The sequence below is a fragment of the Planococcus citri genome, chromosome 1 (assembly GCF_950023065.1).
Source record: "Planococcus citri chromosome 1, ihPlaCitr1.1, whole genome shotgun sequence".
NCBI lineage: Eukaryota > Metazoa > Arthropoda > Insecta > Hemiptera > Pseudococcidae > Planococcus > Planococcus citri.
Genome location: NC_088677.1, coordinates 86,810,102 through 86,822,464, shown reverse-complemented (window position 1 = coordinate 86,822,464; position 12,363 = coordinate 86,810,102). Strand labels below are relative to the sequence as shown.

The 12,363-nt window shown below is 34.1% G+C and overlaps 1 protein-coding gene across 1 annotated transcript; it reads left to right on the top strand.

Annotated features, from left to right (window-relative positions):
- The first annotated feature begins 747 nt into the window (after nucleotides 1-747).
- LOC135839619 (trypsin-1-like) lies at nucleotides 748-12,328 on the top strand. The gene is made up of 7 exons (XM_065355726.1): nucleotides 748-1,104; nucleotides 2,471-2,535; nucleotides 6,323-6,383; nucleotides 6,477-6,642; nucleotides 6,784-7,025; nucleotides 11,791-11,951; nucleotides 12,059-12,328. The coding sequence occupies exons 1-7, from the start codon at nucleotides 1,002-1,004 to the stop codon at nucleotides 12,227-12,229; spliced, it is 969 nt and encodes a 322-aa protein (XP_065211798.1). The 5' UTR covers nucleotides 748-1,001; the 3' UTR covers nucleotides 12,230-12,328.
- Nucleotides 12,329-12,363: the final 35 nt, after the last annotated feature.

Here is a 12,363-nt window from a genome sequence, read left to right as displayed (position 1 = left end):
TAAAAATGGGCTAGAGGGCTGCGATTTGCGCCATTGGTCATCCCTTCGGAAGGTCTTTCCACAAGAAAAATTACAAAAAAATCGCCGAACCCACCTACCACTTCTTCGTCCAATTGACGTGGAATGACCCTCCTGCAATAAAAAGCAACAATGTAAAGATTGCCAATTCTTTACCAAATAAGTATGCACCTATTAAATGCAATTCACGTTGCATTGCTGACGAAAACGAAATCCTGCCAGCAAATTTCGAACCAAAAAATTTCAATCCCCCCCCTCCTTGCAAAAAAAAAAAACTAAAACTAAAAACTAAGACTTAAGAAACCTTGATTACTGATTAGGAATCGTTAATGATGTCCAAACCAGTGTTCAAATCTCAGAAAACAATAATTCGAAGTAGGTAATTTTGGAGGTTAATTTTTTTTTTTCATTATTTGGCAAACACAACGAGTAAGTATGTAATAATATTATAATTAATCAAGGGGGAAATACGCGCCAATAAAAAAATACGTCATGAACCTGCACTCTGCAGCATGTGTAATGCACATGTACATACTTTATCATAAACAGCAGATTAAGTATGTAATGTGCCTCTTACCTACATTTGAAAAAAGCTAATTTAATGTATAAATACGCGATACATCCAGGTATGCCAAAATGACAAAAACGACACCCTCCTCCACCTCTAACGACTTAATACCTTGGTGGTTTCTTCGAATTGAAAAACCAGTATCACTGTATAGGTAGCTAATACTCAAGCTCATACCTACTACGTGTGTATCTGTATACGACACAGACAACTACAGCATGTATTTGTGTAGATAGACAATGCCAATGTTGCCGTCCTCCAGATCCTACTTCAGTCGATAATTACTCATGTGCTTCGACTTCGAGTTTTAATTACAATTTTTCGAACGTTTTATACCTACCTATTGCCAATTTAGACACCACGACATCGAGTGAAGTTGTTCAATTGCATTTGATTGTTTCTATTCTGTTTAAGGATGAAAAGTTTCAATTTTATTATCGTCGGTTTTATCGGTTTGTGTTTGTGTTTGTACTTTGAACCTAGTTCGCAGGATTTATTTGAATTGATTTCTAAACAAGGTTGGTAAATATTTAGATGAGGTTTTATTGTTTTTTTTTTTTTTTTTTTTTAAAGTTCAGATGTAAGTATTTTTTTGATATATTTGGTAGTTTTGAAACAAGCAAAGATGGATTGGATTTTCAAAACCGATCTCATCATTCTCAATCTAATCAACTTCCTCGAATTTTTTATGCTAAAAGTACTCCTAAAATGCTTCAAAAAAATAACAAATAATTCGGCAAATTAGATACTATTTTATTTCAATTCGAATCTCGTACTCTAAAATCGAGTTTCCTTCATTGTTGCAATTTATGTAGTTTACTTTTGGTTTTATTTGCTTAGGTACATTGGTAATGAATATAGTCATGGTGATGGTGTTTTTACAAGGTTATCTACGTGTTTCATTGTTATTGTATTAGTATTTAATACCAACAATGTATATGCTGACTGTAGAGCAGTTGAATCGTCGAAAATTGCTTTTATCAGATTAAAAATCTTTGAGGATGTTCGAACATCCTCATAGAATTCTATGACGTCAGGATATCTGTAAAAATTCTGCACAGCGGGTGTATCAAAACAAAAAAATAAGAAAAAAAAAACTTGAACTGGACCTTCATCGCAGTTGCCAACAAGTTTATCACACTTGCGGTTGCTAAAAAAAAAAAAAAAAAAAAAAAAAAACATAAATTATGACTGAGAATTTCCTACGTTAGTAGGCATCGGAATTTCTTACTCGTACATACGTTTGTAAAAATCGATGAGAATTAGTTCAGCTTCATTTTTATTTCAAAATTTGCGATTTTTACGTGTAAAAGTGATGTTTGTATTTTTTTTTTTTTTTTTTTTGAAATTGATCATTTTCAAAAAAAAAATAACTTTAAATGATTTTATATTTTTCTGTCAATAATCGAATAATTTGAATAAATGCAAATTCCATCTTCTTCCCTCTTCTCTTCTACGAACTTCAACTTGAAACTGGTTCCTAGAATTTTTATAGAAATACTTAATCTTTCACGTAGATTGGTATAGGTAGGTATATTTTGCTAAAAAGTATTTTACATTGTACTAATGAGCCATCGTTGGCTCGACAATAGGTCATTAAAATCTCTGGAATCCAATTCTTAGGTATACCTTTGTATTCAGAAAGAAACACAGTATGTTTGAAAAATCATCACTTGAGGATTTTCAAATTAGCAACTGGGTTTCCAAAAATTATATTAAATTGGAGATGAACGATTTTAGTAATTTAGAAAAATCTTTGTGTATAATTTCATCCCTTTCCCCCACCCTCATTTTCTCTAGATGGAAAAATTATTGTATTTACCTATTGATGTTTTTTTTTTTCAACTTTTATATTAATACATTCGTAACTATGTTTTAAGAAAGAATTATCTCAAGAAGCTGGACTGCTGCGTCGATTCAATGAACCTGAAATTCTTTTCAACAGACAGGTACATTTACTTCAAAAATATATTTTAATGAATAATGAGCTTGCATAATTGTACCTATTTTTATTTTTTTTTAACCTTGTTAGGAAGCCTCTCTCCTCCCCCCCCTTCCCCCTCCAGTTCTCAAAATGTGAAAAATTTACGATTTTTACTTGTATTCTCTAATTTTTTGATTTGGTTTATTTTAACCTGAAAAACACTACCTAGGTATTCGATTGTTTTGGGCCTCTTTCTTTCCCTCCCATAATGATATAGTGCAACTTGAACCCTCACTCAAAAATTAATGAAAATTGAAAAATTTAGTACCTATATATTCTAATATTCTATAATTCTTTCATTTGATTGGTTTTCTGAAGAAAATCTGAAAGCATTACTTTTCATCCTCCCGCCCACCAATTAACGAAAAAGTGGAACTTGTGCCCCATTTTAAAAATAAGAAAAATCAAAAAGGTCATTTCAACTTCAAGTCAAATCTGCAAGGTTTTTGCACCTAAAATTGGCAATTTTTGAAAATATTTTTTTAAATAAAGCTGTAAGGAGGTTTTTGAAAAGGGTTACTTGGATAGAGACTTGTATAAATTACCATTTTTATTTTATTCAATATTCTTTCGATTTTCTTTTTCAATTTTGGAAGTCTCTAGATAGAAAAGCTCACATTATTTGTGGGATCGAGGGAGGTTTTTTCCTTGAAAAGGGAAAGGGAAATTATTCGGAAGAGTTTTCGCCAAAAATGGGACGTTTTCAGAAAATTTTGAGAAATTTTTATTATTTTTTATTTTTTTTTATCCCAAGTATAGGACTTTTTGTAGAAGAGGGCCAACATTAATTGGAGGATTCATTGGAAGGGGTTTTAAAAAGAGAATTTTTTTGAAAAAATTCTGATCAGAAATGAAATATTTATTGTTTTTTTTTTGTCACTTATTGTTTTTTAGAGCCCATCTAATTCTCGAATGTTGTAAGTCCATAGTTTTTTGACGCCCCCCCCACTCTCTCTAAACACCCAAAAACATTTATTTTTGCCTTATCTGTTTGAAAAGTCTTTGTTTCAAAATTGTCAAGCAAAAGTGCTATTTTTTTTGTCAAACGTTCTGTTTTTGGGAGGAGGGAGGAGGGATTTGCCCCAAGTCAGGAACTGTCAATTTTCAATTTTTGAGGAGAAAAAATGTCAAAAAAAAGTAAATTTTGGCAAAACAGTCATTGTCGAAGTATAATCAAAAAGTGTCAATTTTTGGTAAAATTGTCAAAAAGGGTCAATTGGACCCCCTCCCAATGATGTTAGTTTTCTCGAATAGAGCCCTCCTCCCCCCTAAAAAAAAAAACAAATTTAAAAAAAGGGAAGATTGACGTCTGTAAAAAAAAAAATTTCAATTTTTCAATGGGCAGAATCTTTCTAGCGTATAAATTGGCACATTTTCAAGAAAACCCCTTTCACGGTCCTCAAAATGATGCGGGCTCCCTTCTATAATGCCTCCAAAATTGAAAAATATCCAAAAAAAATGTAAAATTGAGTTTGCAGGTACAAATTATTTGAAAATGTTTCATCTCTGGGCAGAATACTTTCTAAGCAGGCCTTTTTTTCACTTCAAAAAGCGTCAATTCTTGACTAAATTGTCAAAAAGTGTCAATTTTGCCAAAATTGTCAAACAGGCCTGTTCTTGCCAAGATTGTCCATGTCAAAATTGTCCAAGAATTCCCGTTTTTTGTCAAAATTATCAAGGAGAGTCAATTTTTGGCGAGTGTAATTTTTTGATAAAATAATAAAATAATCATAATTTTGGCTAAAATTGATCAGAAGTTTTTGATTTTTTGCCAAAATTTCCAAAAAGCATTCATTTTCTTTTTGTTTTAATGTTTGCCAAACAAAAGTGCTGTTTTTTACAAAATTGCTCAAAAGCGTCTTTTTTTGTCAAATTTTATTTTTTCTCCTCAAGTTTTTCAATTTTTTTCAGTTTTGATGGCTATTTTTCGATATTTTTGAATCTTTTTTTTGGAGAGCTCCAGCGACTTTTTTGAAAATTACTGGAGCCTCCAGAAGATTTTTGAAACTTGAAATTTCTCCAAAATTTCATCAAACTGAGATGGAGAGTCGAAATTCATTCTGCAAACTAATTTCAGTACGCTATGAAGTTGACTGCTGGTGGATTTCAAGTCGTTTTGGAGCCTCCAGCGACTTTTTGAAAGGTTGTATGACGTTTTTTTTGGAAAATTGAAATTTCCTAAATGTTGCTGGAAGCTACAAAACCATTTGAAACCACCATGTAGTCTGCAAAGTGAATTTCAGCTTGTCAACTCCATTTGATAAATTGATGTTGGGGAAATTTCAAGTTTCAAAAATTTACTGGAGGCTCCAGTAATTTTCGAAAAGTCGCTGGAGGCTCTAAAATGACTTGAACTCACCTGAAGTCGTCTTCAGAGGGTGTTGAAATTGGAGTGTAGAGTAAATTTCAGCTTTCCATCTCCATTTGATGAAATTTTGTGAAAATTTAAAGTTTCAAAAATCTGCTGAAGGCTCCAGTAATTTTCAAAAAAGTCGCTGGAAGCTCTAAAATGACTTGTACTCAGCTGAAGTCGTTTTCAGAGGGTGTTAAAATTGGAGTGTAGAGTAAATTTCAGCTTTCCATCTCCATTTGATGAAATTTTGTGAAAATTTAAAGTTTCAAAAATCTGCTGGAGGCTTCAGGAATTTTCAAAAAGTCGCTGGAGGCTCCAAAACGACTTGAAATGCACCTGCAGTATTTCGTAGCGTATTGAAATTAGTTTTTAGAATAAATTCTAGCTTTACAACTCCAATTTGATAGAATTTTGTGGGAATTTCGAGTTCCAAAAATCTGCTGGAGGCTCCAGAACTGCTCAAAACGGGTTGAAACCGTTTCCAATCGATTTGGCATGTCGAAAATAGGGTATATCCCAAATTTCAGCTTTCATGCTCAATTTGGTAAAATTATGATTTTTTCCCTCTTTTTTGGCCTAAATTCGATTTTCAAAAATTCACCAAAAATCGAAAAACGCACTTTAGCACTTGGAATTTTTGCGTGATCTTTCGATCTACCTTTGTAAAGTTTGAAAAATTTCGCGCAAGTCCTATGTTGAAACGCATAATCTGCGATTTCGGCTGACCTGTCAATCAAAATGGCCGCCATTTTGTAAGTATAAGGCCACGGCGTGCTCCTACCAAAAAGCTCCGATGTTTGCAGACTTCAATTTTTCATTTGTTTCTGATTTTTGCCTACTTGGAAGATAGATTCGATTCAAAGGAACCGAAATTGTTTAGAGGAACGAAGAACATTTTTTGGTGAAAAAATTACTTAGGTACTTGAATCGATTTTTATTGGAAATGAAAAATTTTCAAAAATCTCTTACCAACTCTACGCCTATTTCACTTTCTATATTCGTGCCAATTTGGGTGGGGTTTCATACAAAGGGCGCACAGCATTGTTTGTGGAATCGAGAGACGTTTTTTCTTGAAAAAAGGGCTACCTATTATTAGAAAAATTCTCAAACAGAAATGGGAAACATTTGGATAAATTAATTTTTTGTCCTTTTTTTGGAAAGAGGAATTTTTCAAGTGTGGAGAGTTGGGGGGAGGGGGTGATCTCAGCACAATTTCTTTGAACTTTGGTGAAATAAAAAAAAAAGGAAATTATTTTCTTACGAAATTCAACAATTTTAGAGGGCACCAACGTAAAGAAACAAAATTTCAAAAGAAGAGCCACTCTAAATAAATATCTGGGCACCTGCTACCTACCTATATGATATTCTAATCATGTTTTTTTCGGGTATTTTGTTTCAGAAAAGAGCTGCTGCGACCAGCTCCAAAAATAAGAAGAAACCTGTTCAAAGTCAACCCAAAGGTTAATATCGAGTTTCATAAATCATAAGTATATACGATTTGCAATAATACGAGCATGTCGAACCTTTGATAATTTTTGGCATTAATATTTCAGAATGTGGAATCAACAGCAAAAGCGCCGCAAAAGGAAATTCTCGTTCGGATAGCAAAGAATGGCCATGGCTGGTTTCATTGATGTTTGCTGACAGTTACTCGAGTTTCTGCGGAGGTGTTCTTTTGAATCGTAATTATGTTCTGACAGCTGCTCATTGCTTACACAGGTACCTATTCTGACGAGTGATCTTCAGATTTGATATTTTTTTGATATTCAGAGATACCCACCTTAATTAATACGAGTACCTACCTATATCTAGGTATCTATACTTTTTCGATTTACTAAACCTTTAAACAAACGTTTACAGGAGGGATCCATCAGATGTGCTGATTCGTCTGGGAGAGTACGATTTCTTCGAACAGAACGACACAGTTTCGGTTGACATCAAACCTTCCAAAGCGATAGTGCATGCTGAGTACGATCCTGCTACAAAGCAAAACGATATCGCTTTGATAAAACTGAGCACACCGACTAAATATACGGATTTCATTAGACCTATTTGTTTGCCTACGAGAAAAGCAAAAACTAATCAGACTGTGGTGGTTGCAGGTATGTTTTTAATCAAAGATATAGGCTTAGGCTTATAATTCTCTCTAAGGTGCAAAAAAACAAAAATGTCTGGAATTTCAAACTTCTATGAAATTTTTTTTTCTATTTTTCCCCTCTCAATGGCTTCAGAAGACTGACTTTATTTTGCTTTTTCTAATCGTTTTCGATATTTAATTCATCTCCTTCTGAAAATTTTGTCGTAGATGGATTTTGAGTCAAGGTCGTCTCCAATTCCTCACTCAGACCTTTCAAATACAACACCAACCCAAACAAAATTGAATGAATTTTGCTGAAATGATTTTGCCAAGGGTTTCTCCAAGTTTGAGGTCAAATTCAGACATTCCCTGGATCCAATTTGATCTAACAAGATCTAAGATCAAAGCTTTGATCGGATTAAGTCTATTCAAACCGGGTCAGATTCAATTGGGGAAACCCAATTCGATTCAATCTGATCAAACATTCAATCAGATCTGGATATTCTTTGGAATTTGGATTCAATTTGATCTGATGAGATCTGAGATCAAAGTTTTGATCGGATTAGATCTGTTCTCGAAAATTTTCATTCCTGAAAAATTGGACTTATACATATAAGCCAAAATTAATCGAAATGGTCTCTATAAAGACAATGAATCTGAGTTGATATCCGCTGAACTTCATTTTGAATCTATTTTGTGGCTTTTTTTTTTGAAAACTGGAGACAAATTAAATCCGTTGGAGGCTCCAGAACAGCTCAAAAGCTTTTCCAATCGATTTGAAAATAGAATATTATCCAAATTTCGGCCTTTAACGTTGATCTCGTAAAATTTTGATTTTTTTCGAGGGTACTTAACTTATAATAGAGCAAATTTGAAATATTAAAACTTCACCAAAAATCGAAAAATGAATTATGAGCTACTAAAATTTGCACTGGAGATGAAATTTGAATTTTTTTTTTTCAATTCCTCTTTTTCCATCACTACTCGCAGAGAAAGTATCTCAACCAGCACATGAAATTTTGAACCAGAAGAGAAGGAATTGGTAGAATGACCTCAAAATACATCTTCAGTCAAAATTTCAAACACTGAAATTGATTTTTCGATTTTTGGCTTTAAAATTTTAATTTGGGCCAAAAATGAAAAAAAAAAACTTTAAATATCAGCAAATTGACCTAGTAAGCTGAGATTTAGATTTTGCCTTATTTTCGATGGGTTCGAACTGTTCTGGTGCCTCCAGCGGATTTTCGAATTCTCCAGTTTTCGAAAAAACGCTGTAAGTAGGGGGAAATGAAATTCTCAGCACCTATAAACTCAGGTTTACCATTTTTATGACCTTTTCTAACGATTCAGAAACGTTTTTTTCGAAATCTTTTTGTTCGGGTTCAAATTTGAAATTTTCTCCAGTGATAATTTTCAGGGGGAAAAAATATCAAAATACGCTGTAGGTATGCTTCAGAACGGTTCGATCACCAATCAATTCAGGATTTCGAAAACCAGGTGTAAACCAAATTTCAGCTTCTTTCCTTTAATTGTTCACGAACGATGAATTTTTCTAAAAAAAAAAAAAAACTTAATGACTGGAGAAAATTATTTTGGTCTTGAATTGACTCTCCGAACCAATTTTGAGAATATGAGCCAAATTGATGAAAAGAGTCACTAAGACAGTGTATCCGAGTTTTTAGGAGCTGAATTTTACTTTGACTCTATCTTAAAGATTTTTTTTGGAAACTGGAGATATAGAAAATTTGTCGGAGACTCCAGAGCAACTTGAAGCCATCGCCAATCCACTCTGAAGATCGCCTAGTTTGCAAGAATTTCGGTTTTATAACTCCATTTAATCAATTTTTGTGAAAATTTCAAGTTTCAAAAATTTACTGGAGGTTCCAATAATTTTCAAGAAGTTGCTGGAGACTCCATAATGACTTGAACCCACCAGTAGTAGACTTAGTAAACGTGTTCAAGATTTGATAAAATATTTTTTGTGGAAATTTCAAGTTTCAAAAGTCTACTGGAGGCTCCAAGAATTTTCAAAAAGTCGCTGGAGGCTCCAAAATTACTCAAAACTATTAGAGGTCAACTAAATAGCGTGTTTAAGTTGGAGTGCAGCATGAATTTTGAATTCCCAGCTTCATTCGATGAAATTTTGTGGAAATTTCAATTTTCAAAAATCTACCGGAGACTCCAGTAATTTCAAAAAGTCGCTGGAGCCTCCGAAATTACTTAAACCCTCAAGCAGTATACTTAATAACGTGTTCAAGTCTAAGTGCAGCGTGCATTTCAGATTTTATAACTCCATTTTGATGATTCAAAAATCTCCTGGAGGCTCCATGAATTTTCAAAAGTTGCTGGAGGCTTAAAAATAACTTGAACCCGCATACAGTTGATTTGATAGCGTATTGAAATGGGACTTGGTAAAATTTTATGGCAATCTCGAGCATTGAATCATCTGCTGGAGGCTCCAGTAATTCCCGAAATGTTGCTGGAGGCTCCAAAACGACTTGAAATGTACCTGCAGTCAACTTCATAGCGTACTGAAATCATTTTCCAAAATGAATTTGGGTTTTATAACTCCATTTGATGATTCATAAGTCTCCTGGAGGCTCCATGAGTTTTCAAAAATTGCTGGAGGCTTCAAAATGATTTGAACTCGCATACAGTTGATGTGATAGCGTATTGAAATTGGATTTGGTGACATTTTATGGATACTTCGAGCTTTGAAAAATTTGCTGGAGGCTCCAGTAATTTCTGTAAAGTCGCGCTGGAGGCTGCAAAACGACTTGAAATCTACCTGAAGTCGACTTCATTGCATATTGAAATTAGTTGGCAGAGTGAATTTCGGTTTTATAGCTCAATTTAATGATTCAAAAATCTACTGGAGGCTCCAGGAATTCTCAAAAGTTGCCGGAGAGTCCAAAATGACTTGAAACCCCTCATACAAATGTTTTGATAGCGTATTAAAATTGGATTTGATAAAATTTAAGGAATTTTTAAGCATTAAAAAATCCGCTGGAGGCTCCAGTAATTTCCGAAAAGTCGCTGGAGGCCCCAAAACGACTTGAAATTCACCTGCAGTCGACTTCATAGCGTATTGAAATCGGTTTGTAGAGTAAATTTTGGCTTTCTAACTCTACTTGATGAAATTTTGTGGAAATTTCAAGTTTCAAAAATCTACTGGAGGCCCCAAAAATTTTCAAATAGTTGCTGGAGGCTTCAAATTGACTTTAAACTCATCAGCAGCAAACTTAGAAACGTGTTCAAGTTGGAATGCAGCATGAATATTGGACTTGAAGCTTCATTCGATGAAATTTTGTGGAAATTTCAGTTTTCAAAAATCTCTTGGAGGCTCCAGGAGTTTTAAAAAGTTGCTGGAGGCTTCAAAATGACTTGAACCCGCATACAGTCAATTTGATAGCCTATTAAAATTGGACTGGGTGAAATTTTATGGAAATTTCGAGCATTGAAAAATCTGCTGGAGCCTCCAGTAATTTCCGAAAAGTCGCTGGAGGCTCCAAAACGACTTGAAATCTACCTGCAGCCAACTTCATAGCGTATTGAAATTATTTTTCAAAATGAATTCGGGTTTTATAACTCCGTTTGATGATTCAAAAATCTTCTGGAGGCTCCAGGAATTCTCAAAAGTTGTTGGAGGCTCAAAATGACCTGAACTCGCATACAGTGGATGTGATAGCGTATTGAAATTGGATTTGCTGACATTTTATGGAAACTTCGAGCTTTGAAAAATTTGCTGGAGGCTCCAGTAATTTCTGTAAAGTCGCTGGAGGCTCCGAAACGACTTGGCATCTACCTGCAGTCGACTTCATAGCGTATTGAAATTAGTTTGCAGAAGGAATTTCGGTTTTATAACAACATTTGATGTTTTGAAAAACTACTGGAGGCTCCAGGAATTTTCAAGTTACTGGAGGCTCCACAATGACTTGAAACCACTTTCAGTTGATTTTATGGCGTTTTAAAATTGGATTTGCTAAAGTTTTATGGAAATTTCGAGCATTGAAAAATCTGCTGGAGGCTCCAGTAATTTCAAATGAGTCTCTGGAGACTCCAAACCGACTTGAAATCTACCTGCAGTCGACTTAATAGTGTATTGACATTAGTTCGCAGAGTGAATTTTGGTTTTATAACTCCCATTTGATGATCCAAAAATCTACTGGAGTCTCCAAAAATTTTCAAATAGTCGCTGGAGGCTCCAAAATTACTTAATTCTTTCAGCAGCCAACTTAAAAATATGTTCAAGTTGGAGTGCAGCGTGAATTTCCGATTTCCAACTTCATTTGAAGAAATTTTGTGGAAATTTTCAAGTTTCGAAAATCTACTGGAGGCTCCAGAACTGCTCAAAATTGTTTGAAACCAGTTCCAATTGATTTGGCAAGTCGAAAATAGGGTATATTTCAAATTTTAGCTTTCTAGGTCAATTTGGTGAAATTTTGTTTTTTTCTCGTTTTTGCCATAAATTTGAATTTTTAAAAATTTACCAAAAAAAAAAAATCGAAAAATGAATTTTAATGCTTGAAATTTTAACTGCTGGTGTATTTTGGTGTCCTCCTGTCCTCTATCCATTCCCTTTTTGTCCATTTTAATCTTTTTGTGTCAGTTTAAAGATAGGTACTTCCCTTTTTGACTGAAAAGTGAAAATGCTTCAGTATTCCAAATGCATCCACCTCATCAAATTCAAGATCGATAATTTCATGATCACGAATTCACGATCAATACATGCTATAACGATCAATTTCATACCACTACAGTAAACTAATACAATGTTGTTTTTTTTCAAGGTTGGGGTACATTGTATTACGGTGGTCCGGTGAGTAACGTTATAATGGAGGTACCAATACCAGTATGGGATCTGGAAAATTGCATATCCAAGTATCATCAACCTGTTTTCAAGACTAATTTATGCGCCGCCGCGTACGAAGGAGGAAAAGACGCTTGCCAGGTTAGTTTTCAACCATCTCTTATACCTACCTACTTTCTGTTTTTCTCTCTTCAATCTTCATATTTTTTTTTTTTTTTTTTTTTAATTGCCATAAATCCTTCTTACAGGGTGATTCCGGAGGTCCACTTTTAATGCAGCATGCTAACGGAAGATGGGTCACGATCGGTGTCGTTTCTTGGGGCATGGGATGTGCTGACAAAGATCAACCAGGCGTTTACACCGATGTTTCTTCTTACCTCGGATGGATTTCAAACAACACAAAAGATGCTATTTTGTAAAAAAAAAAAAAAAATATTGATTTTTATTTTTCTACGATCGATCCATTATTTAAAAAATACTACTAAATAGAATAATAAATACATACATTTTTATCCGTACCATTATGTAATTTTGTTGAAGTGTGTGTGAGGCC

What these genes read in the sequence shown, in the direction of transcription:
- LOC135839619 (XM_065355726.1), top strand. Translation starts at nt 1,002, where the DNA reads ATGAAAAGTTTCAATTTTATTATCGTCGGTTTTATCGGTTTGTGTTTG. An exon ending in GCTGCTCATTGCTTACACAG is followed by an intron (nt 6,643 to 6,783) that starts GTACCTATTCTG and finishes AAACGTTTACAG; the next exon opens with GAGGGATCCATCAGATGTGC. An exon ending in GAGGAAAAGACGCTTGCCAG is followed by an intron (nt 11,952 to 12,058) that starts GTTAGTTTTCAA and finishes TCCTTCTTACAG; the next exon opens with GGTGATTCCGGAGGTCCACT.